The sequence below is a fragment of the Lottia gigantea genome (assembly GCF_000327385.1).
Source record: "Lottia gigantea unplaced genomic scaffold LOTGIsca_50, whole genome shotgun sequence".
Taxonomy (NCBI): Eukaryota; Metazoa; Mollusca; class Gastropoda; family Lottiidae; genus Lottia; species Lottia gigantea.
This window is the reverse complement of record NW_008709716.1, coordinates 1,643,020-1,668,021: the sequence shown is the minus strand read 5'-3', so window position 1 is coordinate 1,668,021 and position 25,002 is coordinate 1,643,020. Positions and strand designations below refer to the sequence as shown.

General features: G+C 30.2%; 1 protein-coding gene across 1 annotated transcript in view; it reads left to right on the top strand.

Annotated features, from left to right (window-relative positions):
- The window catches only part of LOTGIDRAFT_125424 (hypothetical protein), a gene marked incomplete at both ends in the record, with an annotated part of 35,231 nt that extends 11,926 nt beyond the window's left edge, over positions 1-23,305 (top strand). Inside the window, 46 exons of the mRNA XM_009062311.1 lie at positions 254-368; positions 589-722; positions 1,140-1,322; positions 1,721-1,865; positions 3,638-3,876; positions 4,718-4,878; positions 5,246-5,457; positions 5,640-5,753; positions 5,832-5,991; positions 6,246-6,412; positions 6,729-6,867; positions 7,049-7,239; positions 7,427-7,522; positions 7,702-7,893; positions 8,207-8,340; positions 8,603-8,765; positions 8,913-9,095; positions 9,324-9,482; positions 9,683-9,754; positions 9,911-10,111; positions 10,289-10,444; positions 10,644-10,739; positions 10,969-11,073; positions 11,216-11,349; positions 11,530-11,701; positions 12,393-12,479; positions 13,484-13,600; positions 14,588-14,773; positions 14,938-15,075; positions 15,394-15,498; positions 15,716-15,876; positions 16,076-16,251; positions 16,567-16,688; positions 17,011-17,188; positions 18,794-18,870; positions 19,103-19,189; positions 19,322-19,528; positions 19,708-19,845; positions 19,999-20,259; positions 20,496-20,588; positions 20,776-21,057; positions 21,520-21,612; positions 21,839-22,012; positions 22,212-22,322; positions 22,858-22,918; positions 23,160-23,305. Of these exons, the coding sequence (XP_009060559.1) occupies positions 254-368; positions 589-722; positions 1,140-1,322; positions 1,721-1,865; positions 3,638-3,876; positions 4,718-4,878; positions 5,246-5,457; positions 5,640-5,753; positions 5,832-5,991; positions 6,246-6,412; positions 6,729-6,867; positions 7,049-7,239; positions 7,427-7,522; positions 7,702-7,893; positions 8,207-8,340; positions 8,603-8,765; positions 8,913-9,095; positions 9,324-9,482; positions 9,683-9,754; positions 9,911-10,111; positions 10,289-10,444; positions 10,644-10,739; positions 10,969-11,073; positions 11,216-11,349; positions 11,530-11,701; positions 12,393-12,479; positions 13,484-13,600; positions 14,588-14,773; positions 14,938-15,075; positions 15,394-15,498; positions 15,716-15,876; positions 16,076-16,251; positions 16,567-16,688; positions 17,011-17,188; positions 18,794-18,870; positions 19,103-19,189; positions 19,322-19,528; positions 19,708-19,845; positions 19,999-20,259; positions 20,496-20,588; positions 20,776-21,057; positions 21,520-21,612; positions 21,839-22,012; positions 22,212-22,322; positions 22,858-22,918; positions 23,160-23,305 (6,823 nt within the window). The remainder of the gene's footprint in view (positions 1-253; positions 369-588; positions 723-1,139; positions 1,323-1,720; positions 1,866-3,637; positions 3,877-4,717; positions 4,879-5,245; positions 5,458-5,639; positions 5,754-5,831; positions 5,992-6,245; positions 6,413-6,728; positions 6,868-7,048; positions 7,240-7,426; positions 7,523-7,701; positions 7,894-8,206; positions 8,341-8,602; positions 8,766-8,912; positions 9,096-9,323; positions 9,483-9,682; positions 9,755-9,910; positions 10,112-10,288; positions 10,445-10,643; positions 10,740-10,968; positions 11,074-11,215; positions 11,350-11,529; positions 11,702-12,392; positions 12,480-13,483; positions 13,601-14,587; positions 14,774-14,937; positions 15,076-15,393; positions 15,499-15,715; positions 15,877-16,075; positions 16,252-16,566; positions 16,689-17,010; positions 17,189-18,793; positions 18,871-19,102; positions 19,190-19,321; positions 19,529-19,707; positions 19,846-19,998; positions 20,260-20,495; positions 20,589-20,775; positions 21,058-21,519; positions 21,613-21,838; positions 22,013-22,211; positions 22,323-22,857; positions 22,919-23,159) is intronic.
- Between the last annotated feature and the right edge of the window lie 1,697 nt (positions 23,306-25,002).

Sequence of the window (25,002 nt, the reverse complement as noted above, 5' to 3'; positions counted from 1 at the left end):
ATGATATTAACATTCTATATTGTTCTATACCATGAAAATAAGTTTTTCTGCAAATGAAACAGTTCTGTTCTCCTGACTTACACTGACTTACACTGCTCAATCAATCCAACACTGAATGGTGTTCCAAACCCAACTTTTTTATCATGTTTTGTCAATATGTCATTTTGGATTTCAGTGTTGCTTTGCTTTACGGATCTTGGTTTATATATTTCTGAATTTGATGATTTGAATTAAATAATTATATTATTTGTAGATGTGGTATGATATATTTAGATCCACATCAGTTAGGTTGGGAACCTCTAGTGACATCATGGTTAGAAACAAATCTTCCTGATATTGTTACTAAGGAACAAACTCAGACTATTAAGGTTTGTTTTATTGAAAGTAATGAATTATTAGAAGGCAATTAGGTATTGTATTTTATTATATTCTGTAATGTGAGCCCAAATTGGGAACAAAAACAAACAAAATTATGTAGCATAAAGGTACATTTGGTACATTTTCTTCCTGATAGATAATTTGGATTCAATTTTTTGCAGGTTAATTTCTATTCTCCATTGTTTACATAAACTGTTGGTTCCCTTTCAGTTACTCTTTTCCTGGATTGTGCCTCCATGTTTAAATTTTGTTACTAAATACTGTCGCCATTTGCTGCCATGTCATTTAATGCATTTCACAATGAGTATGTTAAAGTTGTATGGTTGTCTGATGGAAGATGTCAAGTAAGTCAATGGTTCCGTGGATAATGATTTAGATATGTTTTTTCTTTGTAGTGAGATTGTGGATAACAGCCACATGAATATCTGATGAGGTTACTAGCTGGCCACAAGGATATCACTTTTTAATCTTAAAATTTGTGTAGTTGATTTTGTTTAAGTCATTGAAAATAAAAAGATATTACATGGGTCTACTAAACTGCATTTGATTTGTTATATTTTGAGATGTACAATTCATAAATTTAGATCTAAGTTATGTTATGTTGCAAAAGGACCAAGAGCAATTATAAAACTCTTGATATTAGTATAGTTTGTATTTCATTTTTCCAGGAAAATAGGTCATGAAGATGAGGATGATGATGAAATAGATTTCATAGAAGATGATGTTGATGATATGGAAGATAATACAGAAGGTGTTTATAGTCAGCCAGCATCTGTCATGGATCAAAAACTCAATGAGGAAAGATCTAACATGATCATTGCTTATTTCTTTTTCTCTACCGTCTGGTCAGTTGGTGCTACACTAGACACAACATCAAGACTTAAATTTGATGAGTTTTTCAAAACTTTATGTGAAATGGAAGGAACAACAGCCAAATACCCTAAGTAATTGTTGTCTTTTTTTCTATGATTATAATAATGAGAATAATCTGGTACATGTGGCTATACAGGAATAGCTACAAAAGATAAAAACAAAAAATTCAATTTTTTCTTTGCCCATTGATAATACATACATGACAAATTTGATAAGCAAAGGAAAGGAAATAATGTGAGATAAAGGGAAATACACAGTGTGTTATAATAAGGATGCTAATTGTTTACAAAGTTATTCTTAAGGGATCACATCTACTAAGGACTAAATTTTGCCAAAATATTGTTCCACTCCATCCATACATGGTCACAAGTCTCTTAATGTACACATGTTGGTAGTTGCATGTAGACTGGTATACTTTTAGTATAACTCGTTTACAATGTAAAATATGTGAATTGTTTTTTTTTTTCAGGCCAAAAGATTTGAAGTTAGCCAGGAATCTGTTAATACCAAAGAAGGGTACAGTGTATGACCATGTTTATATTAGGAAACAATATGGTGCTTGGTGTACATGGAGTTCTCTTGTAGAACCATTCGATATTGAATCTAAAGCCAAGGTTTGATAAATATTATTTTCATTTAGTTTTTTGTGTGTCAAGCAATATAAACATGTTTACACTCTGTTCCGTGTGGTTATACTTTGCTTTGTGCATATTGTAGATGAATTATATGTGTGATTTTGTGGTGTGTTTGTGTGAAATATTGAAATATAAGTAGTTAGTAGATATGATAATGATGGTGATTTGTGTGGCTTTAAATTTGGTATATAGTTTTTTTATTTTGTTACAGGACATACAGGTATGTTGTTGAAACTTTGTATTTTTTGTTTATGTGAGATTAAAATTCTAATATCATTATTATAGATAATAATATATCATTAAAAATCATCTGACACTTTCAAGTAACATATCTTTATTTGAAAAATGTGGTAAATAACCAGTTTTGTTTCTTTGAGCTTAACCTAAAATTTTTTTTTTGCTTTTATGATTTTTATGCTGTTTTTAGTACAGTTCAGTACCTGCTGATATCATGGAATAGATTCACTTTGCTCATGTGCAGTTGACAATAAAATTGAAATAATTTGTGAAGTATTGTATTATTAAACCCCTGTTTCTGTAGTATTTGTGCTTGTTAGCCCAATTTGTCAATTATTGACATCGGGGTATACTTCTGATAATTTGCCTGGTAGAATTAGGCTTCATCGTGTAGATTAAAAAGAACTAGAATATAGAAATATATTTAACATTTTAATGTAACTAAACACTTTTTCATTATCATGTCTTTTTCTGTAATGGCTAATATTTTAGAGTAAAATTAACAGTATTTTGGGATCTGCTGAATTGGTAAGCCATTTGTTTTTTAGATTCATACATAGTTAAAGTGGATAAAAAAGATCTTCAGTGAAAAACTTTAGCAATAAAGATAGATGTGTTATAAGGTTTGATATGTGCATAAAGATGATATGTGGCATCATTTAAATTACTCATTCATTCCAGACAAATCTCTTTAATAGTTGTATCATTTAACACAGTAAATCATTCGAAATATTAATTCATCTAACTTGCTGTAAATTGCAGTAATTCATTGTTTTGTTTTGTAACCATTTAGAAAGATCGTGAATATCGTACATTGGTAAGGTTAAGATTAAATGTGCTATGTTCAGAATATATGTGTAATGTTCCATCTCTGTATAAATGTGCCGCTATATTTATCTGTATGTAATAACTTGGTGTTGAAGTCTATTTGTTATTTCTCCAATATAAACCAGAAAGTGGTCCTGATAAATTGGAATAGATAGATACCAAGCTCATTTAGCCTGCTTAATCATAGGGGTTTTTTTATCGGGTACATGGAATATCTTATTATCTTGTTATATCTTAGTTTCTTTGTTTTGTTTATTGTAATGTTATTGTAAATGTGTCTTATGTTGTAACCTTGTTGTATACAGAATACACATATCCATATTAGAGGTATAAATATGTTATATATGGGAGTTGGGTTCTGCTTACTAACCTATTTATACATATTCATTCATATACCTTTATTTTATATAAAAAATTCATTTCGACTGAGTCATTCAGTAGATAAATGTATTGTAGGTTGGTGATCACCAGCTAAAGGTGTAAAATTTGATGTTCCCATCGTACTTAGTTTTGAAACTTTTTGAATAAATTTTTTGTTTCAAGAAACCTTCATAATGAAGAAATGTTAAATGTTAGCATTTTCCTTTGTTCATTGTAGTTTAATTTGTAAACTTAATTCTAGACATTATTATTTATAATGAGCTGCCATAAATTATTGAAAAATGTTTATTTTTTATTCTTTATAGGTGAATGATTTGATAATTAATACAGTGGAAACTGAAAAACAACGATATTTCTTACAACATTTTGTAAGTCGTGGTAAACCTGTGTTATTTGTTGGTCCAACTGGTACAGGCAAATCAGCTATAACTAACAATTTCTTATTAAACTTACCAAAAGATAAATATATTATAAATAACATCAACTTCTCGGCACAAACATCAGCCAATCAAACACAAGATATAATATTCTCTAAACTTGATAGGTACGTGTTGTTTACAGTCAGTATTCTAATTTTAGTTTTGACACAATGTTTTCATTCTCTACCATTATATTGTCGTCACCCATTTCCGTCCGTCCGTCCGTCCATCCACAATTGCTCGTAACCACTCTACAAGGCACAATTCTTGACTAATTTCGACGAAACTTGGTATGGTTGTTTGTAATCACCCAAGGATGAATTCTATTGAAAATCAGACGAATCGAAAAATATTTACTATGAGTTATTGCCCTTGTTCTTGAAACGCTCGTAAACACTCTAGAAAGTGCAATTCATGACAGATTTTGATGAAACTTGGCATGAGTGTTCTTAAACGCCCAAGGATAATCCTATCGAAAATCAGAAAAATTGAAAAAATATTTACTATGAGTTATTGCCCTTGTTCTTGAAAACGCGCTAGTGAACATCCCAGAAGGCACAATTCTTTATTGATTTTGACGAAACTTGACATGAGTGTTGGTTATCACCCATGGATAAACCGTTGTCTTCTAGAGTTTTCACGAGCTAAAGATTAAACACGTTTTTAAGAACTAGGGAAATAACTCATACTCAATATTATTCAGTATTCCCTAAAGAGTTCAAAAGAAGTGTATGACTGAAGTTGAATATTTCATACTGGTGATTGTTACTGTACAGCTAAATATTTATGTTCAAAATCAAAGCTGGCAGTGGGCGTATATTATCTTGCCTGGCAAGCTATCTTCATTTCATATAAACATGTTATTATTACCTCTCCAAGAATTTTTTAATTACAGGCCCATCAAAATTAAGTCAATCCAATAGGCCATTCACTATGTCTTAAAATTGTGATATCTTTAATTTTAAGGAGAAGGAAGGGTATTTATGGACCTGCTCCTGGTAAAAAATTGTGTGTATTTGTGGATGATTTGAATATGCCAGCCAAAGAGAAATATGGTGCTCAACCACCTATAGAAGTTCTACGTCAATGGATTGATCAAGGTTACTGGTTTGACAGGCAAGTGATAAGTTGCATCTTTAAAAGTTTTAATTTGGGACATTTTAAATGTAAACCAGATTTTTATCACAAATATATAGACAATCAAGCCTTACTCTGACAGATAAGATTGAATAACATTTAGCAGCGAGGAGTACATATCTCAAACACAAGACAGTTATTATGGATTAATGTAATGTAATTGTGACATTGGGGTTCCCAAGACAAGAAAATATCTTCAACACTTGCTGGTAAAGTGTCTAACAAAACATACTATAAAAGCTGTTTCTTGTTGATTTTTTTATATCTAATTAAGCCCTAAACACTATTTATCCTAATAGAATGACCAGTGCCGAAGAATTGCTTAGATTTGAAAATGATTCCTATATTACAGAAAAGATACATCTGTTCTCCAAATAGTAGATATTATAATGGTCGCAGCAATGGGACCCCCTGGTGGTGGAAGAAACAAAGTCACTCCAAGATTCTTACGTCATTTTAATATAATTGGCATTGAAAGTTTTGATGAAGAGACCATGAAGAATATATTCTCACCAATAAGTGACTGGCATTTTAAATCTTTTGAGACCTCTTTAAGAAGATATTCCAGGGTAAGACCATTTTGAACTAATGATATTTATCTGAAGACGGTAGTTACTGTATCATAACTCTATTCGTCTGTTAAAGCACTAGATACTATTTACATCTAGATTCAAATTACATATACATGTTTGTCCATATACATCTTAACTGAAACATGTTCATAATCTAAAGTAATCTCTTATATTTCCAGATTATAGTTGGTGCCACAATAGAGATGTTTGAGAATGCAATTTCTACATTTTTACCTACTCCATCTAAATCGCATTATTTATTCAATTTACGAGATTTTTCCAGAGTTATACAGGTAAATCATTTAAGATTCAATGAGTGAAAAATTGAAAGATATCATTAATGGCTGTAATAATATTGATATTATTTGTAGGGTGTTTTATTATTAAAACCTTATGTAGTACCAGAAGGTGTAGAGGGGAATCAGAAGATAGCTAGACTATGGGTACATGAAGTTTATAGAGTTTTCTATGATAGATTGGTTGATGACCAAGATAGGAAAAATTTCTTCAAAATGATAAAGGTAACTTTCCGTTATTTCAAGAGGTGTGTTATTAAGACATTTTGCTAAATTTGAAAGAATATTTTCCATTAACATGACAGATGTTGGATATCAATAATGTTTGAAAGTCCTCTTAAATTACAATAAACGTGTGGTATGGCAATTGCATTATATGTTAAAGTTTTCGGTCATGGTAGCTAACGAAATTTTGGAAAAACAGTGATCAACAAGTTCAAAACATGCTTCAGTTCTGGAAACCATTGTAAACATTTCAGGCATGTGTAGAGGTACATTTTAAAGAGAAATTTAATACATTGTTTGGTCATCTAGCTGAGGCTGGTAAAGTAGTGTCAGATGACAATTTAAGAAGTTTACTATTTGGTGATTTTATGGCTAAGAAAGAAGAAAGTAAAGTCTATGATGAAATCATGGATATTGATGAATTGAGAGAGGTAAGGGCATGTTATTTGATTTCTGGCTGAATTGAGATCAGATGGTACATCTATAAAGATTATCCATTCGCAATAAAAAGGAATATATTTACAAAAAAGTATTTTCAAAGACATAATTAAATCCTTATTACAGCAGTAACGTAAATAAATTTTTAGGTTAAACATGCTTATTCGAATATCTTACCACTTACCAGAACATATATGTGATAGTTATTATATTATTGCTGGAGTGATTACAAGAATTAAAGCATTTTTGGATTTCCAACAATTCAGTTGTAAAAGACCTGTAAATTGACAATTTATATTTATTTTGCAGACAATGGAATCATATTTAGAAGATTATAATGTTATGACTAAGGCTCCAATGGACTTGGTTATGTTCAGATTTGCTATTGAACATATTTCTCGAATAAGTCGTGTTTTAAAACAACCCAATGGACATTGTTTGTTAGTTGGTAAGTAGTTTTTGTCCTTTAATTCTTATTAGACTTCATTATGGAAACTACTCTTGATAGCCTGTTGATAGTGGGTTTTGAAATAATAATGAAATGAATTCTGATATTTTCAAAGGAAATAGACACCATTATTCATGTTTTCTGTTCTTCTAATAGCTTGGACCTATATGATATATTACAGGCATTGGAGGTAGTGGAAGACAAAGCGCCACCAGATTAGCTGCCTTTATGGCTGATTTTGAAGTATTTCAAATTGAAATAACTAAGAATTATACAGCAGTAGAATGGAGAGATGATTTAAGGAAAATGATGAAAAGAGCAGGATATGAAGGAATATCAACTGTCTTTTTATTTGGAGATCATCAAATAAAGGTATTCAATTATATAATAGGAGTTAGATGTTATTCTGTCAAGTTAGCTCAAATATAAATAGAAATATATATTTAACTACAGTTTCTGTTAAGTTAAATCCCATGTTGGTTTATCTTATTTTCTAAACAAGCAAATATAATGTATCTGTATATTATTTTTGAATATAAGTACACTTTTATATTTACAGGATGAGTCATTTCTAGAGGATGTTAATATGATATTAAATACAGGAGATATTCCTAATTTATATGAAAATGAAGAGAGACTTGAAATCATTGAAAGGGTGAGGTTGTTTAATACAAAAGTAATATCAGTTAGTCCATTAATAACCACTCAGTGGTTCCAAGGTCTAGTTTATGCAGGTTGTCTAAATAAGAGTTTTGAAATGGCTCAATTTAAAAATGGAAAACTCTCAAACTTGATTTTGGCTTGAAGAATAATAAACCCAATTTTTACTTTCAGATGATGGTAGTTTGTCAACAAGAGAATCTCCAAATAGAATTAACAGCTTTAAATATGTATAATAAATTTATTGAGAGAGTTCGTCGCAATCTACATGTGGTATTAGCCTTTAGTCCTATTGGTGATGCCTTCAGAAATAGATTGAGAATGTTTCCCTCTTTGATAAACTGTTGTACCATTGATTGGTTTAAGGTACTTTTTCGTAATTTCGACAGTTCTTTTTTGTAATGAGGTTTCATATTTAGTTTTGTTGGCCTTTATTCATTAAGGTCTCTGAGGTTACACCTCCTGACTTTGGAATTCCCAGGAATCAGATATTGAACTGTCTTCATCATACTGTCAAAGATCATATTTATCTGGAAACATATGGCCTTGGGTTTTGAGATCTGTCTTATACTCTTGAGATTTAAACGCTAAAGACCATATCTGTCTGTCTGCTGATATCTTTTTCATGTGCAAAAAAACGTATGTTGCAGTGTAGTTTTACTTTCATTCACTTCGTTAGGCATGGCCAGAAGATGCACTAGAATTGGTGGCCAATAACTTTCTAGATGATGTTGAAATGACACAAGAAGTAAGAGAAGAGACTGTTGTTATGTGTAAACATTTTCATCAGAGTGTCAGAGCATTGTCAGAACAGTGAGTCAGATTTCATATATTCATTATATTGTATATTTATACAATTTTATTATAAAGCAATCCACATTTATATTACCAAAACAAAATACCAGATTCAGCATTTTTACAAATTATCTCCCTTGATTCATGAAATTATCTCCCTTGACACAGCAAATTACCTCCCTTGTCACAACAATTAATTCCCTTGACACAGTAATTATTTCCCTTGATATATATTATGTCAGCAGGCTGTATTGTACAATATATTCTATGTTTCCATCAGATACTTTGATACCATGAGAAGAAGAAATTATGTAACACCAACATCATATTTAGAATTGATTAAGACCTTTAAAAACTTACTGAATAAAAAACGATTAGAAATATTGACGTTAAAGAATAGATATATGGTTGGATTAGAAAAGCTGGAATTTTCTGAACAACAGGTGAGTGTCAATGATGTCTTATATGGAACAAGTAATTTTTAGGATGGTGTACATTATTTAAAATTTACCCTTGTAGATTAGTTCGAAAAATAACATTTCCATTGTTTTTTGTTTTATTAGTAAACCTTTCTTACTTGATTTTCTTAGATCAGTGTTATGCAGAGTGAATTATTAGATCTCCAACCCAAATTAATAGAAACGAGTAAAGAGACTGAAGAATTAATAGCTATTATTGAAGAAGAGACAGTGGAAGTTGAAGCTAAGAAGAAGATTGTAGAAGAAGATGAAGCTGTTGCTAATAAATCAGCTATGGAAGCTAAATCTATTAAGGTTGATTTAAAAAAATATAATCTTCAACATATTAAAAAACCAGGACTTGCCTTAGACTGGTCAATTTTTTGCAAATTTGCTGGTTTTTGGATCAGTTTTTCTATTAGTTATGATCTATGGTCTTGATTCTATCCAATGATGCCATTTTCTCCATTTTTACTCCAAGCATACCTTTCCTTTTTGTCAAATTCATTATAACCTCTACTAATAGTTTTGATTTATTTGAAGGTTGAATGCGAGGAGAAATTAGCCGTTGCTATGCCTGCTTTAAATGCTGCTATTGCTGCACTCAATACATTAAAACAAAATGATATTACTATAGTTAAAACAATGACTAATCCACCACAAGGAGTCAAACTGGTTATGGAATCTGTTTGTATTATGAAGGTATTATGAAGGTTTTTATTGTATGTCTGTTTTGTTTAGTACTTTCTGTTGATCAAAGGCATTTTGTCCATTTAATTCTATTGAGCAAAAATTCACATTGCATTAGCCTAATTGATCAACATAATATTTTAGTATGCTGTATGCAGAGACAAATTTGACAAATATTCTTGGAATTATAGTATACATGATAAAATTTACAGGGTATAAGGCCAGAAAGGAAAACAGATCCTAGTGGAAAGTCATTTGAAGACTATTGGCCTGCCTCTAAAAGAGTAAGTCCAAATGTTATGTTTAATCATATTCAAATCTATTTTTAATTTTCAACAATTAAGGATCATGTTCACAGAGTTTGAACATCTAGTTTTGTGTTTACTCAATTAAACATCATATCTGATGCAGTGTTAACAAACTATTGTTTTGTATTTCAGATGTTAAATGATATGAAGTTTTTAGATTCTTTAAGGGAATATGATAAAGATAATATACCCAGTACAATTATGAAGAAAATAAGAGATAAATACATTTCTAATCCTGATTTTGACCCAGCTATTATAAAGAATATATCATCAGCTTGTGAAGGATTATGTAAATGGGTGAGAGCTATGGATATTTATGACAGTGTCATTAAGGTAAGATTTTGATTCTTACTTTTTGTTCAGAACTGATAATTTTGCTGGGTTTTGTCAGTTATTCTTCTGCAATCTTTAACAATGAGCGGGGAAATTGATTCTAATTTTATCATCTGATGTTCATAGTGCTGTATGTTTTGCATTGCACAAGAACAAAATTTTTGAAATGTGTTACAGGTAGTAGCTCCAAAACAGCGAAGTCTAAAAGCTGCAGAATCAGTATTAGCTGAACAAATGGCTAAATTACATCAAACACAGGCTGAATTAAAAGAAGTTACTGATAAATTACAAACATTAAATGATCACCTCGAACAGAAACAAATTGAAAAAAAGGTGACTTTTTAGTATTTTATTTATTCCCATCTACTTAGATAAAGTCATTTATGATCTCTCTTATGTGTCATATATAATCATCATAAAACCAAGAAGAATTTCTGGAATATTGCAATTACTTAGAACTGCAGGCTTGTAGAATTTTAGTGCCTTTGTTGTATCCAACATTAAAACCTTTGTTATGATTTATATTCTATAGAATCTAGAAGATAATATAGAGATGACTAAGATTAAGATTGAAAGAGCTACCAAGTTAATCAGTGGTTTAGGAGGAGAGAAAGTTAGATGGACTGAGGTCAGTAGAAAATAAACAGGATGCTCAGTAATCAGGGCTTCCAAAAAATTAAAATAATACTCTATGAAAAAAGGAGACAGAAACCAAATTTTCATAAAATTTAAATTGCAAAGTTCATATTCTTGTTCATATTCTACTAAGATAAAAAAAAAAAGATATAAGATGTATGCATGTAAATTCAGTAAATGAAATATTTTTGTTGATAAATATTAATAAGATATCATTGTAGAATGTTGATACATTAAGTGAGACGTATATGAATATTGTTGGTGATGTATTATTATCAGCCAGTGTAGTGGCATATCTTGGTCCATTTATTTTGGATTATAGACAGGTATGTATTTTACAACTATAAAAGCCTAGATGATTATAAAAATAATGATACGCAGTGGTTATTGTTAAATAGAGATTACGTGCATATTAAATTTTAATATTTTACTTTGATGCTTTTTAAAATGTGTATATTTTACTTTCAGGAAGCTTTAAAAGAATGGTATTCTATGTGTAAAGAAAAAGGTATACCAGTATCTGAGGTATTCTCTTTATCAAAGATATTAGGTGATCCTGTAAGAATTAGAGATTGGCAAATAGCAGGTCTTCCTGTTGACAAGTAAGTATGCCTTTCTGTTTCTCTTCATATTACATAAGTCAGAAGTTTTCCAAGTATGCAATGTATTTATGACATAAATAGCTGTGAATGAGAAGCGAGCCTTGAGGCTTGACTATGAAATCTTTGTTCTCGGTTTGATAAAAAAGAAATTTTGTGTTTTTTTATGTTTATACTTTACAGTTATTCGACAGATAATGCTATAATAGTGATGTCAGCTAATAGATGGCCCTTAATGATAGATCCACAAGGTCAAGCTAATAAATGGATCAAGAATATGGAAAAGGCGAATAAATTAGGAATAATAAAACTCAATGATCCTAATTATACCAGAGTTCTTGAAAATTGTCTGCAGGTAAAATGTAATAAATTAATTATTTGATCAAGATTTGGTTATTAATGAAAAGTGTGTCCATGATAGGCTTAATCTACCTGTCAAAAAGATGAGTTTTTATTGAAACCAATATTTCTTACTTGTTTTTTTTTCTCAAATAACTTTTTTTGACCCAAATGTCCCTAATGAGACCTAGATCTCCTAAACTATTTAATGGATTTGCATGAAACTTTGCAATTATCTCTATTTATATATTATCTATGCAGTAACAGAGAGTTTTTAGGAAAAAAAATTTGAAAAAAATGAGAAATATGTCAATTTTTAAAAACTTTTAATAATTTTTTTGAGACCTATTTTAAACATGCCACAAAAGTAAAAGTTTTCATTATTATACCAAAAACTCTCTGTTACTGCATGCAGAATTATATCTAGAATAACTAGTCAAAAATGGATACCCTGCTCTTATTAGTTACAGAGATCTACATCTTTTCCTGAAATCACTAATTTTCGGGCTTTTACTTGGTTACCATGGCAACCGACCATTGACATCAGATTTTTCCCTACATATGTGTTTTAATATTCACTATCATCATTTATGCAAAGTTTCATACATCTATTCCTTGAAATAAAGAAAAATAAATTTCGGCCCTAGTTCCCCCTTAAAATTATTGCTTTCTAATATAACGGTTGATATTTATGTACACTTTTGTAGTTTGGTAATCCATGTCTCTTAGAGAATGTAGGTGAAGAATTAGACCCAATTTTAGAACCTATTTTATTAAAACAAACATTCAAACAGGTAAATAATTAAATATGCCATTTTATTAATATCTATAAACAATACTGTTACCTGAAGTTGTGCAGCTGGACTACTGTCATTGATGAGGAGCCGTCATTTGAGAAAAGTAGCCATAGTCCCACCAATAAACCAACCTTTGTGAAAAGCTATTGGTCTAAAAATTGATAAGAACAGAAAAGAAGTATGTTATAACATTGTGGAGAACAATTGTCTTATTTCTCATTTATATGGTGAGCAACTGTCTGTTGAGCAACTGTCTGTTGAGCAACTGTCTGTTGAGCAACTGTCTGTTGAGCAACTGTCTGTTGAGCAACTGTCTGTTGAGCAACTGTCCTCAAGTCATAAAATAATCCATGTCCTCTTTTTTGATTTAAAGCCTGGAGAAGTAAGTAGATATAACTTGAGATACAGTATAATTCTCACTGACAAAATGTCCTGTATACAATATATCACTCTTTATCATCTATCATATTTTCTTCTTCTTTCATATGTACTTTCTTACGATATTTTCCACATCAACATTTTTCTTTCGGGATTTAAACCCCAGAAATGTGACAGGTATGATTCGCATGACAGGTCTAAACCTCCTTCATCATTATTTCTTGCCTGGTCAATAGAAGCCTTTCAAAATATTATCCTTCCATGCATATGCACACATATCCTTACTAGTTGTCCATTCTAATTCCTTTTAATATCAACAATTGCATCCATTAAATAAAAATTCTTCACGTATTCTATTTAATACATGATTACATATTTGATTAAATCAATACATCTCTTTCATTTTCAAATGATTAAGATTGATCATGTCTTCTGAACTGTATTGTGTTTATATTGCTTAGATTTATTTATATCATTTAATCATCTTACAAAGATAAATCAGGTAACAATGAAAAAAATGGTTTAATCTATACATGAACCTCAATTCATCAAATAATGTAGTTGTTGTTCTTAGAAACATTTAATAATTTCTATTTAACAAACGATTTTCGATCTGTTTTTAGAATAATTTAGATTATATTCGACTTGGTGAACACATTATAGAATATAGCCAGGGTTTTACATTTTATATTACAACTAGACTTCGTAATCCTCATTATTTACCTGAAGTCTCTGTTAAAGTAAGTGAATATGTTTTTGAATTGAATATATGTTTTTGATTTGAATACCTTGATTTAAATAATTGTTTGTCTATTTGTCTAACATACTGGAATGGTTTTCTAATGGCTGTGTTTGTTTATGTTCTTTCTCAATTGAAGTCAGCATGTCCGGTATTCTTGAAATGATCTTAATGCTGTGACGTCCTAAAACAGATATTAAGACCCTAGGACGTCCTAACGCTAAGATCGCTTCAAGAATACCAAAAAAAAAACGAAACATTTATTTTAAGTTTCATCAAAATCGGTTGAATAGCATATTCAAGGTTTTGGGGCAAGGGAAATAACTCTGCTTCTAACAATCGAAAATAGCTCAAATTCGACCTTGATCTTCGTTTCATGAATATGTATGCACATACCAAATTTCATTTGATTCCTTCAAACACTCTAGTTTTTAGACTGTTTACAAGCAATTGATGATAGAAGCATTTAGTGTATAGAGGTTAAAGGGGGATAACTCCTCAAAACTGACATAAGAGGCCTAAATCTTGAAAAAGCCCTAAATTTAATCAGAAGTAAACTAAACTTTCTCCAACCTACAGACGGACCGACCGACGGAGAGGGATGCCGACAATATCCGTCCACATAGAGAGATGTGGGCGTATAAAAATGGTAATAATTGGATGAATGGTTTTGGAGTTATGGCCCTTGAATTAATTCAATGTGTCTAATTTGGCTTGTAGGCCTGATAGAGACTACATTTTTTATTCGATCTTGATGAAACTTGGTATAAGATCTCAGTAAAGTTTGAAATTAGTAACAATCGGATGATTGGTTTCACATATTAAACCTTTACAGACTTTGTTATAAGTTCTGACAGTTGGTAGTGGGCGTTTGTCACCTTGCCTGGCATGCTATCTTAAGAATTATGGTAATTTTTATTGGAATGTTTGTTTAACACTATAACAGTTGTATTTGCATTATGGTAATTATACATTCCCTATTTTCTAGGTGACATTATTAAACTTTATGATCACACCATTAGGTTTAGAAGATCAGTTACTAGGTATTGTAGCCGCTAAAGAGAAGCCAGAATTAGAAGAAAAGAAAAACCAGTTGATTGTAGAAAGTGCTGCAAATAAACGTCAATTAAAAGAAATAGAGGATAAAATACTAGAAGTTCTTTCATCATCTCAGGTATACCTGTAGTAATAATTGTCTTCCTTTTCTTGAAAAAAATTAGTCGAATTATGTTATTCCTCAGTCTTCATTGAATTTAATAACATTGATGAAAAGTTTCTTTGTCAATTTCTTTGATTTAGACTAGGGTTATTAATTGTTATATCTGTATTGTTTTGTAGGGTAATATTTTAGAAGATGAAACAGCCATCAATATTTTATCATCCAGTAAAATTCTATCTGAAGAAATTTCACAGAAACAAGAAATAGCATCAGAAACAGAATCTGAAATAGATACAGTTAGAAATGGATATAAACCAGTAAGTATCTGATGTTTTTACTTCACATATTCTCCTGGATTCACAGATATTTTTATAGAATTTGGTTACTATTTGACCACTCTGAAACAGCAAAATTTAATTTGACTAAATGCAGACAAATTGATATTTATGTGACTGTCACATATTTAAAAAAAGACATGATAAAAAAATGGACTACAACTGTTGGACTGTTTACTGTCTATATTAATTACCTCTGTACTAGTTAGATGAAGTCTATTGGTCAAATGTTGCACAGTAATGACATTAACAGCATTTTTATGATCATTTTCACTCTTGAACGTGATTTTATATTTGTAGATTGCTCATCATGGAAGTATACTATTTTTTACTATCAGTGATTTAGCTAATATCGATCCTATGTATCAGTATTCATTGGCTTGGTTTATAAACTTGTATCATCAGGTAATTTGATTTGTTAACAAATCTGGTTAAACAAATTTGCTTGCACATTAATGAATATGATTTCGAAGACTTTCTGCTATGAAAACTTCAGCAGATAAATGTTAATTAAAGCATATTTGAAGGTCTTTGCCTTAATGAGGTGAAATATTCTCATTGATTTTAGAGCCTTTACGAAGAATTATGAACTATTTTAATATTCTGGATATTTTAATTTCAGTCAATACTGAACAGTGATAAATCAGATGAACTGTGGGAAAGAATAAATAATCTGAGAGAACATCTTACATATAGTATTTATAAAAATGTGTGCCGTTCTCTATTTGAAAAAGATAAATTACTATTCTCATTCCTACTGTGTATTGGGCTGGAAAAAGGAAGGTAAGTATAGGATCTTGCTAAAATTATGATATTTTCCATAATTCTCTCCTTCAGAATTTCTCACAATCTTTATTGGGTTAAACTAAGCAAGATTGGAGCATAAGTCAGTAAATATCTATAGCACTTGCTTATTGTAAATAAATCAATTGTACCAGTAAACCTCATCATAGTAGAATATTTATATAATTTTTTTAACTAGAGGTGACATCAATGATCAGAGTTGGAGGTTTTTATTGACTGGTGGTGTAGCTCTAGAAAATCCTTTCCCCAACCCAGCATCATCATGGTTAGCTGATAAATCATGGGCTGAGATTGTCAGAGCTTCATCTATGAAGGCATTTACAGGATTTATGGATCACTTTCAAAAACATGTACGTACATTTACAGTTACACATTGGGCCTCCTTTATTGTCCCATCCATATAACAAGACGTGTTTTCCATGTCAGCTTTTCTAACCTGCATCACTGTTAGGTGGAGCCTGGGTAGAAAAATCCAAAATTAATATCTTGGCCCATACCAGGATTGATTCAGGACCGTTGCATTAGCAAGCAAGGATCTAACTTACTGAGCCATTCAGATCCCGATACTAATTTAGAAGTGAACTGAAATGATTATAGAACTGTGTACTATAGTGATGACCTATTTTAGGATTGTTGTATTCTGTGAATCATGTTTACTATTACAGTTAGATGATTGGAAAAAGATCTATGATTCAGCAACACCTCATCTAGAAACATTACCACTACCCTGGTGTGATTGTCTTACAAACCTAGAGGAATTGATAGTTTTAAGATGTCTCAGACCTGATAAAGTAAGGAAAATATTAATAAAGTAGAAATTATAATGCAAGTCTTGATAGACAAGTGGATAATCCTCATAAAAAGCATCTTCACTAATGATGATTTAGTAAATGTAGTCTAGTGAAGGCACTTTTGGTGTCCAAGAGTTTCAAATTTTTGATGATGTCATCTAATCTTTTGATTGTATGGTTTACCTCTAAAAAGGGAAAATTTGAAAAGAATCCAGTAGTTTTACAAACAATACCCCAGTAACTGCATATAAAATTTGTACGTATACGTACATCAGAGAATTATTATTTTTTATTGCTCTTATTGCTGTTACTCCCTATTCAGATGGTACCAGCAATTCAGAAATATATAGCTGAGAGAATGGGTCAGATATATATTGAACCACCTACATTTGATTTATCATTATGTTATCAAGATTCTAATTGTTATTCACCATTAATATTCGTGTTGTCTCCTGGTGCTGACCCAATGGCTGGTCTATTCAGATTTGCTGAAGAAAAAGGTAATACACTTACATAGATTTAAGATTTATTTGAAATGTTGCTTGAATATTGAATTGCAGTTGGCTGATTTTGTTAGAGATTATTGTATTGTCATTGGAGATTATCTTACAGCTACTAGCATCCCTTACGACAATAAATGAAATGTATAGCATTCTCCTTTCAATGATGTGGTGCAACAAAAGAGGTTTTATAATCCTAGATTGTGTATAGTTGACACCTGAAACTTCAATGTACAAAAACAGAGATACTAGAAGAAGCTATAGAAGTTCCTATATATATACACAGACTTGAAAACTTCTTGTGAACCCCTTTAAATACATTTTTAAATCGAAATTGCAGCTCATTTTATCATTTTCTCAGCTTCAACAGAAAGTAATATGATAGTTATCTTACTATTTTCAAATGATACATGTCACAGTTTATTCTTTCCTGAATATTTAGGTATCATTGAATCTAAGAAAGTTGAAAAAAAAACAAAGCCTAAACAGGTAGCTAGAAATCGTAGAATGTCTGTTCTACCAGTAGATGATCCCCATGAAGAAGCCAAGAGTAGGTTGAAATAACCATATATATGCTGCTTCTTACCCCATAGATTATAAAACATAGTCCTTTAACCATTTGATATATTTATTAAGGTTAGGGTTATAATCATTAGATATATACGTATTTGATGTAGAAAAATTGAGACCTAACAATATTTTTAATCTAAAATAATAGGGTAATTCTTATTGTTTATATTATCATTTACATTTACCATGTATTTTAACAAGAATTTTAAAGAAATTTATTATTTTTCTTTTAGATGAAAATTTTAACAATATTTAAGAATAACAGTTTTGTAACATCAGATATTTTATAGAGTCAATTCCTTATGAATTTATAAAATTTGATTCTTGAGGATAATATATACCATTTTATGATACAATGCAAACATTTTATTCATCATTTATTCATAACTACATATATAACAATTGTCATTTTAAAAGTGTCAATTTCAGTTCCCAAGGTTTATATTTCAGCTATTGACAGATAGTAAGTTTGAGGAATTCACACTGGTAGTAAAATTATTCAATTCACCATAACTCACAATGTGTTTTGTTTTGAAGGACATTGTTTTGCACCTTGTATCATTAAATATTGATGATAAATATAAACATATTATATTAAAATATTAAAATATTTTACTACGCATTTGTTTACAAAGTAATTTTAGTATTGTTACAGAGGTGCTGTCAAATGAAATAAAATAAGTATTCATGTAATGAAGATTGCATTTTTCAGGGTATAAGCTACTTTTAGAATTCACCATATTTCACATATAAAATTGCTCTATGACAACCGTATGGTGATATATCTTTTACTTTACTACTGATTTGACTGTTATGAAGTAAAGTTCAAGTAATAACCAAAATTAATAATTAAAAGGATATTTTTAAACATTAGATGTTGCTTGATATGGACATTATCTTTGCAAAATAATTGGTTGACAGCTTCATAATAACAGACTCTGCATGATAATAATAATCCTAGCAAAGGATCAATCCAAATCTTTTGGTTTATAACATGACATAATTTCAATTCACCGACTATATATTCTATTATAGGAATGGGTAATAAAGGCTTACAAACTATATCATTAGGACAAGGTCAAGGTCCTATTGCAGAGAAGATGATTTTAGAGGTGATATACTAAATACTGACAAGCTATAGTCCAGATGTTAGAATAGAGGTCCACAAGACTCTAGAAATAAAAAAAATGCATTGTATTGCCTGTGGAAACACAGATGAAGTATTAAGAAAAGGGTATTCAAAAGTTTATGTCAAATCATATTGTTTTAACTCATTTGATGTATTATTTTTTATAATCATACTTACCACTTATATTAGGGGTTAAAAATATATATATTTTTTAGGCATTGGAGAAAGGTACCTGGGTGGTTTTACAGAATTGTCATCTTGCTGCTTCTTGGCTACCAGAACTTGAAAGAATTTGTGAATCTGTAAGTATTTTAAGAATTTAAATGCTAAATTAAATATTTTCTCAATTTTACAAGAATTGTAATTGTAAATTAGCCAGAAATGTCAACTGTATAAAATTTGAAAATTAATGTTTATAAACATTTCTATTTTAGGTAATAACTGACCAGACTAAAACCAAGAATTCATTTAGATTATGGTTAACAAGTTACCCATCTTCAGTATTTCCCGTCTCAGTCTTACAAAATGGTGTTAAAATGACCAATGAACCACCAAAAGGTCTGCGTGCCAATCTACTGAGATCCTATCTCAATGATCCTATTTCTGATCCAATGTTCTTCCATAGTAGTAACAAACCAAAGGTGAGTCTACTACAGTTGTTCTAGAACACATTTAAAGCATTATGTATCATAAATTATGTTTATTATCATTAATCATACTATAATAATATTGTTGCTAAATTCTTAAAGGTTATACAATCCAAAAATTGTGTTGAATTCGATGCAAATGTAATATTGATATTATTTTTTTTACTTTGCAGGAATTTGAAAAGCTTTTATTTGGATTGTGCTTTTTTCATGCTTTGGTTCAAGAAAGAAGGAAGTTTGGTCCACTAGGTTGGAATATACCATATGAATTTAATGAATCTGATTTACGTATCTCAGTTCGACAACTTGAGGTACAAACACAAATTATATAACTATATCCAAATAAAGCTTCTGTGATCCGAAGTAAGTGCCAGTAGCTTAAGATAAGCTCTTATCAATTAAACTTAACATTTGTATAATAACTTAATTATCTAAAATGCAAGAAGTTTGAAAATTGATTTCAGATGTTTATAAATGATTATGATGAACCACCATTAGAAGCATTAACGTATTTAACTGGTGAATGTAATTATGGTGGAAGAGTGACTGATGATTATGATAGAAGATTAATAATGAGTATATTAAAAATATTTTATTGTCAAGAGATAATAGACAATGATAATTATAAGTTTTCTGATAGTGGCTTATATTATGCACCAGTAAAGGGAAGTTATCAACATTACTTGAAGTATGTACGGCAATTACCATTGATCCCACATCCAGAGGTAATTTTCAAATCATTTATTTCATTCTCAACTATTGAAACATCAATATGTCTACAATCTTTCCTAACCAATAAAGACAACTGACAAGGATGATCATTTCACTTCATCTATAAATTACTTTGCTAACACCTTGTGTTGAAACCTTACATGCTTCTTTATATGGTATTATGTACATGTTACATGTGCCTCTTGTGTAGGCCTATAGATTTCATTTTCCTTTCATAACCTGTTTTAAGGTTTTTGGTCTTCATGAAAATGCAGATATCTCGAAAGATCAACATGAAACTCAACAGATGTTTGATGGGATTCTGTTAACCTTACCAAGACAGGTAAATTAATTTTCTAAAAATGTTCATGTGTATAAGCTAAATAAATTGATAATTTCCAATATAGATTTACCTGTTTATTTCTCTGTAAATTTAAGAAAATTTTATCTATAAGTGTTACTGTCTGTGATAATGTAATTTGTAGAGATAGACTATTGACAATGGAGACTTCATACTTTGCTTTTTGTAGATATCTGGTGGAGGAAAATCATCCCAGCAAATTATAGAAGAGTTAGCAAGTGATATATTATCAAAAATACCACCAGATTTTAACTTAGAAGAAGTTAAGAATAAATATCCAGTACGATATGAAGAATCAATGAATACTGTATTAGTACAAGAATTAATTCGATTTAACAGATTAATACAAGTTGTGCGTCAAAGTTTACAAGATATAAGAAAAGCTATTAAAGGTTTAGTTGTTATGTCATCTGAACTAGAAGATGTATTCTACAGTATGATGGTTGGAAAGGTAAGTTTATTTTCTTCATTCTCATATGTAGGTCAATGGACAAGATTCATTTTGCTTTCAATCAATCTTTAACCGCATATATATGAATTGTAAACAATTGATCTGTAAAAAAGTAATGGATAAACTGAAGAAAGTCTTTGGCAAGAAAATAGGTTGTTTTATTTTAACCAATTTTGTAAAACAAATAATAACACTATTATTGATATACTACTCCTTTCTTTCATTTTTGAAACGTTTCAATTCACATACAGGAATCTTTATCAAGCACAAAATAATATTTTATTATTATTATTTTGTGCTTGATAAAGATTCCTGTATGTGAATTGAAACGTTGCAAACATTAAAGAAAGAAGTAGTATATCAATAATAGTGTTCTTCTTTATTTATTGTTCTATCTACTTCTAAATGCCATTAATATTAACTGTCAATATTTGACTCCACAAATCTACCAACATTTTGTAGGTACCTGCAATGTGGGCTTCTAAATCTTACCCATCATTAAAACCATTAGGAAGTTATATAACTGACCTTCTGGCTAGATTACTATTCTTTAAGGTAAGTTTGTATTTACAAAATACAAAATACTTAAAAATGGGTTCCTTATTTTCTAGTGTCAAAATAAGCGAAATATTTAAGTATTAGCATTTTCTTAAATTAAATAAGGGAACCCATCTTTAACTTCATTATTACATTAATTCTGGCTAGGATTTCATATATATTTTATAGTGATAATTTCTATTTATGTAAAGAAGTTATTATATCATTATTTTATTTCTTCTAGGATTGGATATTTAGTGGTTCACCAACAGTATTCTGGATTTCTGGTTTTTACTTTACACAATCATTTTTAACTGGTGTACTACAAAATTATGCAAGACGTTTTAAAATCCCAATTGATCATTTAGGATTTGAATTTGAAGTTACAAACCATGAATCAACTGTATCTGCAAAGCCTGTAAGCCACTCTTCATTGAAAAAACTGATATATTTTGTAAACTTTGTGTGGAAATAAATAGTCATCACTCTTTCCCTGGCTGTTGGTTCGCATTTATCCCATACTCCTACAATTGTTCTTGACTTTGCAAAAAATGCAGCAATTGTTCAATACTATCATGTATTCACTTTGTAATCAAAATTCTATTTTATTCCTTCAGACAAATGGTGCATACATAAAAGGGTTATTCATGGAAGGTGCTAGATGGTGTCGACAAACTAAATGTATAGAAGAAGCGTTACCAAAAATTCTCTATGATATTATGCCTGTTGTATCCTTTTTAAAACGAACATTGGGTTATAATTTGGTCTACACCGGTGTCATAATTTAATTATTTTATTAAGTCTTTTTTTTTATAGTACCTATTACAGATAGATCTGAAGATAATCCCATGAAATTTATGTCATTGTAGGACTTTGCTTCAGTAGCTATTTTCATACTGGGATTTTGCTGTATATTTCCAGTTACACAAATAGTTTTCATGTTGAAATCCATAGTCTCTACTTGTGACCTAAGCCAGTGCTTCTATCGGAGAGTATCTTCTGTAACACCTATAACAACCTTCCAAAAAGACAAATTTTGACTGCTTAAGCACGTTACCTAGTTAGCCTAGAAGGTTGATTTTTTTCAGATTCCCTTGCAAATTGTCACATTAGCAAAATCCCACTCTGTGCCACATGTATAAACTACCAACATATTGTGCTCAGCATCAATAAAGATAAAATAATAACAGAGCATGTGCATCATCTTTTAGAAACTAGAGATTCATTTAGTATGTGTTATATTAGCCTTAACTCGAAAAAAAGATTTGGTTAAAACCAGGAGAGAAATCAAGTTTTGAAGAGGGACACAATTATGCTTGTCCAGGTAAGTCTGAAGGCATATAGTACAAATTGAATGATTTAAGCGCAACTAAGACTTTCGTCTAAAGTTTTAGTTCAACTATCTGCATAATTTTGATAAATGAATATCTGTTTTATCACCATATTTTCCTGCAATGTTTTAAGATTTGTTGCACATTCTCTTATATGATGACTGACTCTATTTGAATTGATCACTGAAAAGTAGGCTACAGTAATTATTATGATGTATCATTGAACATTTTCAGTTTATAAAACAAGTGCTAGAAGAGGAACATTATCCACAACTGGTCATTCTACTAATTATGTTTTAACAATTTTATTACCAACAAAACAACCAGACAGTCACTGGGTCAACAGAGGTGTAGCTCTACTTTGTCAACTAGATGATTAGCCTTATTACAGTTTAATCCTCCTACATGTACATATTTTGAAAGATACAACTTATTTATGTAATTGTACAGATGTCCTCAATTATTATACAATTTTCATTATTAAGCTAGATTATAGTTTTTATTTTTACTACAAGAATTGTGATTGACCTGTGATATTTTTTTTCTGCCCACATGATTGTTGTCTCCCTGTATGTCTTTCTTAATAAAAGATGGCATGCTTCATTTGTATTATGTTTCTTAGCCAAAGAATTCCAAATTGGGTCTCTGAACATGACAGCAATTGGATATAGATAGAGCTAAGAATGATTATATTAGTTTTTTTTTTTTGTTAAGATGCAAATTTGAGATTTAGTTGCAACTTTGTATGCATCATAGAGTCATAGAAAGTTTTTATATATAACTCTATAGTATGCATTCCGATAAGTTGAGATAACTAAACAAGTCTTTTTCTAAAAGCTTCTTTAAATTGGCAACTGTCAAGTTGTATAGCCTGTTCATTGTTTATATTGATATATATGAATATCTTGTCCATTCAATCCACATTACCCTATAAAAAGGATTCTTTTAATAATAAAAGAGGATTTAAATGTTTTTGTATTATTGTCAGACCTTTATATATGATAAGAAATAAAAAAAATTCTTTTTATAATTTGTATCAGAAACTACATCCATACAAAACTAGGTCATTGAAATCATTGATGCAAATTTAGAGAAGCATCAACTTTTGTTCATATGCAACTAAATAGAAATGAAATCTTTTTAACAGTCTAGTTTATTCCATTTCATTTGACAGTCAAATCAAAACTAAATCGTAGATAATTAAATCTCCTAAACCCTGACATGCAAAGTCAGAATAACTGCTCATAAAATTTGCTTTTAGAAGACAATATTACATACCAAATAAATGCACTCTATGTTATTGTGTTAAAATCTATGACCTGTGATGGAAAAGTGAATCTGTCCCTCAACACCAAATACGTCTATATCTGAACTCATAACATGTGTGACTTAAAGTATTTTATTGAGAATAAAAGTAACAATATTCTAAATACAATTTCCAAGACACTTCTGTTTTATTGTTTAGTAACCAGATGAAGGAAAATATTTAAAAGAATGAGGATTAATGTCGTGTGTCTAAATTTATTCTTCGTCACTTTTTACCAGATTTTTTAATTCCACTTCCACCTGGAAAATAAAAAAAGGAAAATGGATTAAAGGGACAGTTGTTAATCACCATTTGCATTGCAAGTACCCCTATGTTTTAGCATATATTTTTTATATTCTACCATTGCTCTCGCAAACCATACGTCACTATTTAATTTATCCTATCGGGAATTGGACATTAAAGGATGGTGATTGCAAATGGCGCCCTCCTTTGAATTATTTATAAATGTTGCATTTTTGCATCAACCCATTTTTAAAAATGTCATCGATGTGGAACTTGACAGAAAGTTAGTTACTAACAGGTTTCTGTAATATTTACAAAAGATTTCAGAGCATTGTAACACTTCCGTCCATCTTCAGCAAGTTTTAATGTTGGATTTTTCCTGGAATGGCGAAATGGAAGGGGAAGTATTTCATTCATGATGTCATACTCGCTTTGCAGAATCATTGATGGGCATGCCATTTCAAAGAAATATTAATATTCTGTTGTAAAGATTATAGAAGATCTTCTGAAAACTATATAATAGCTTTT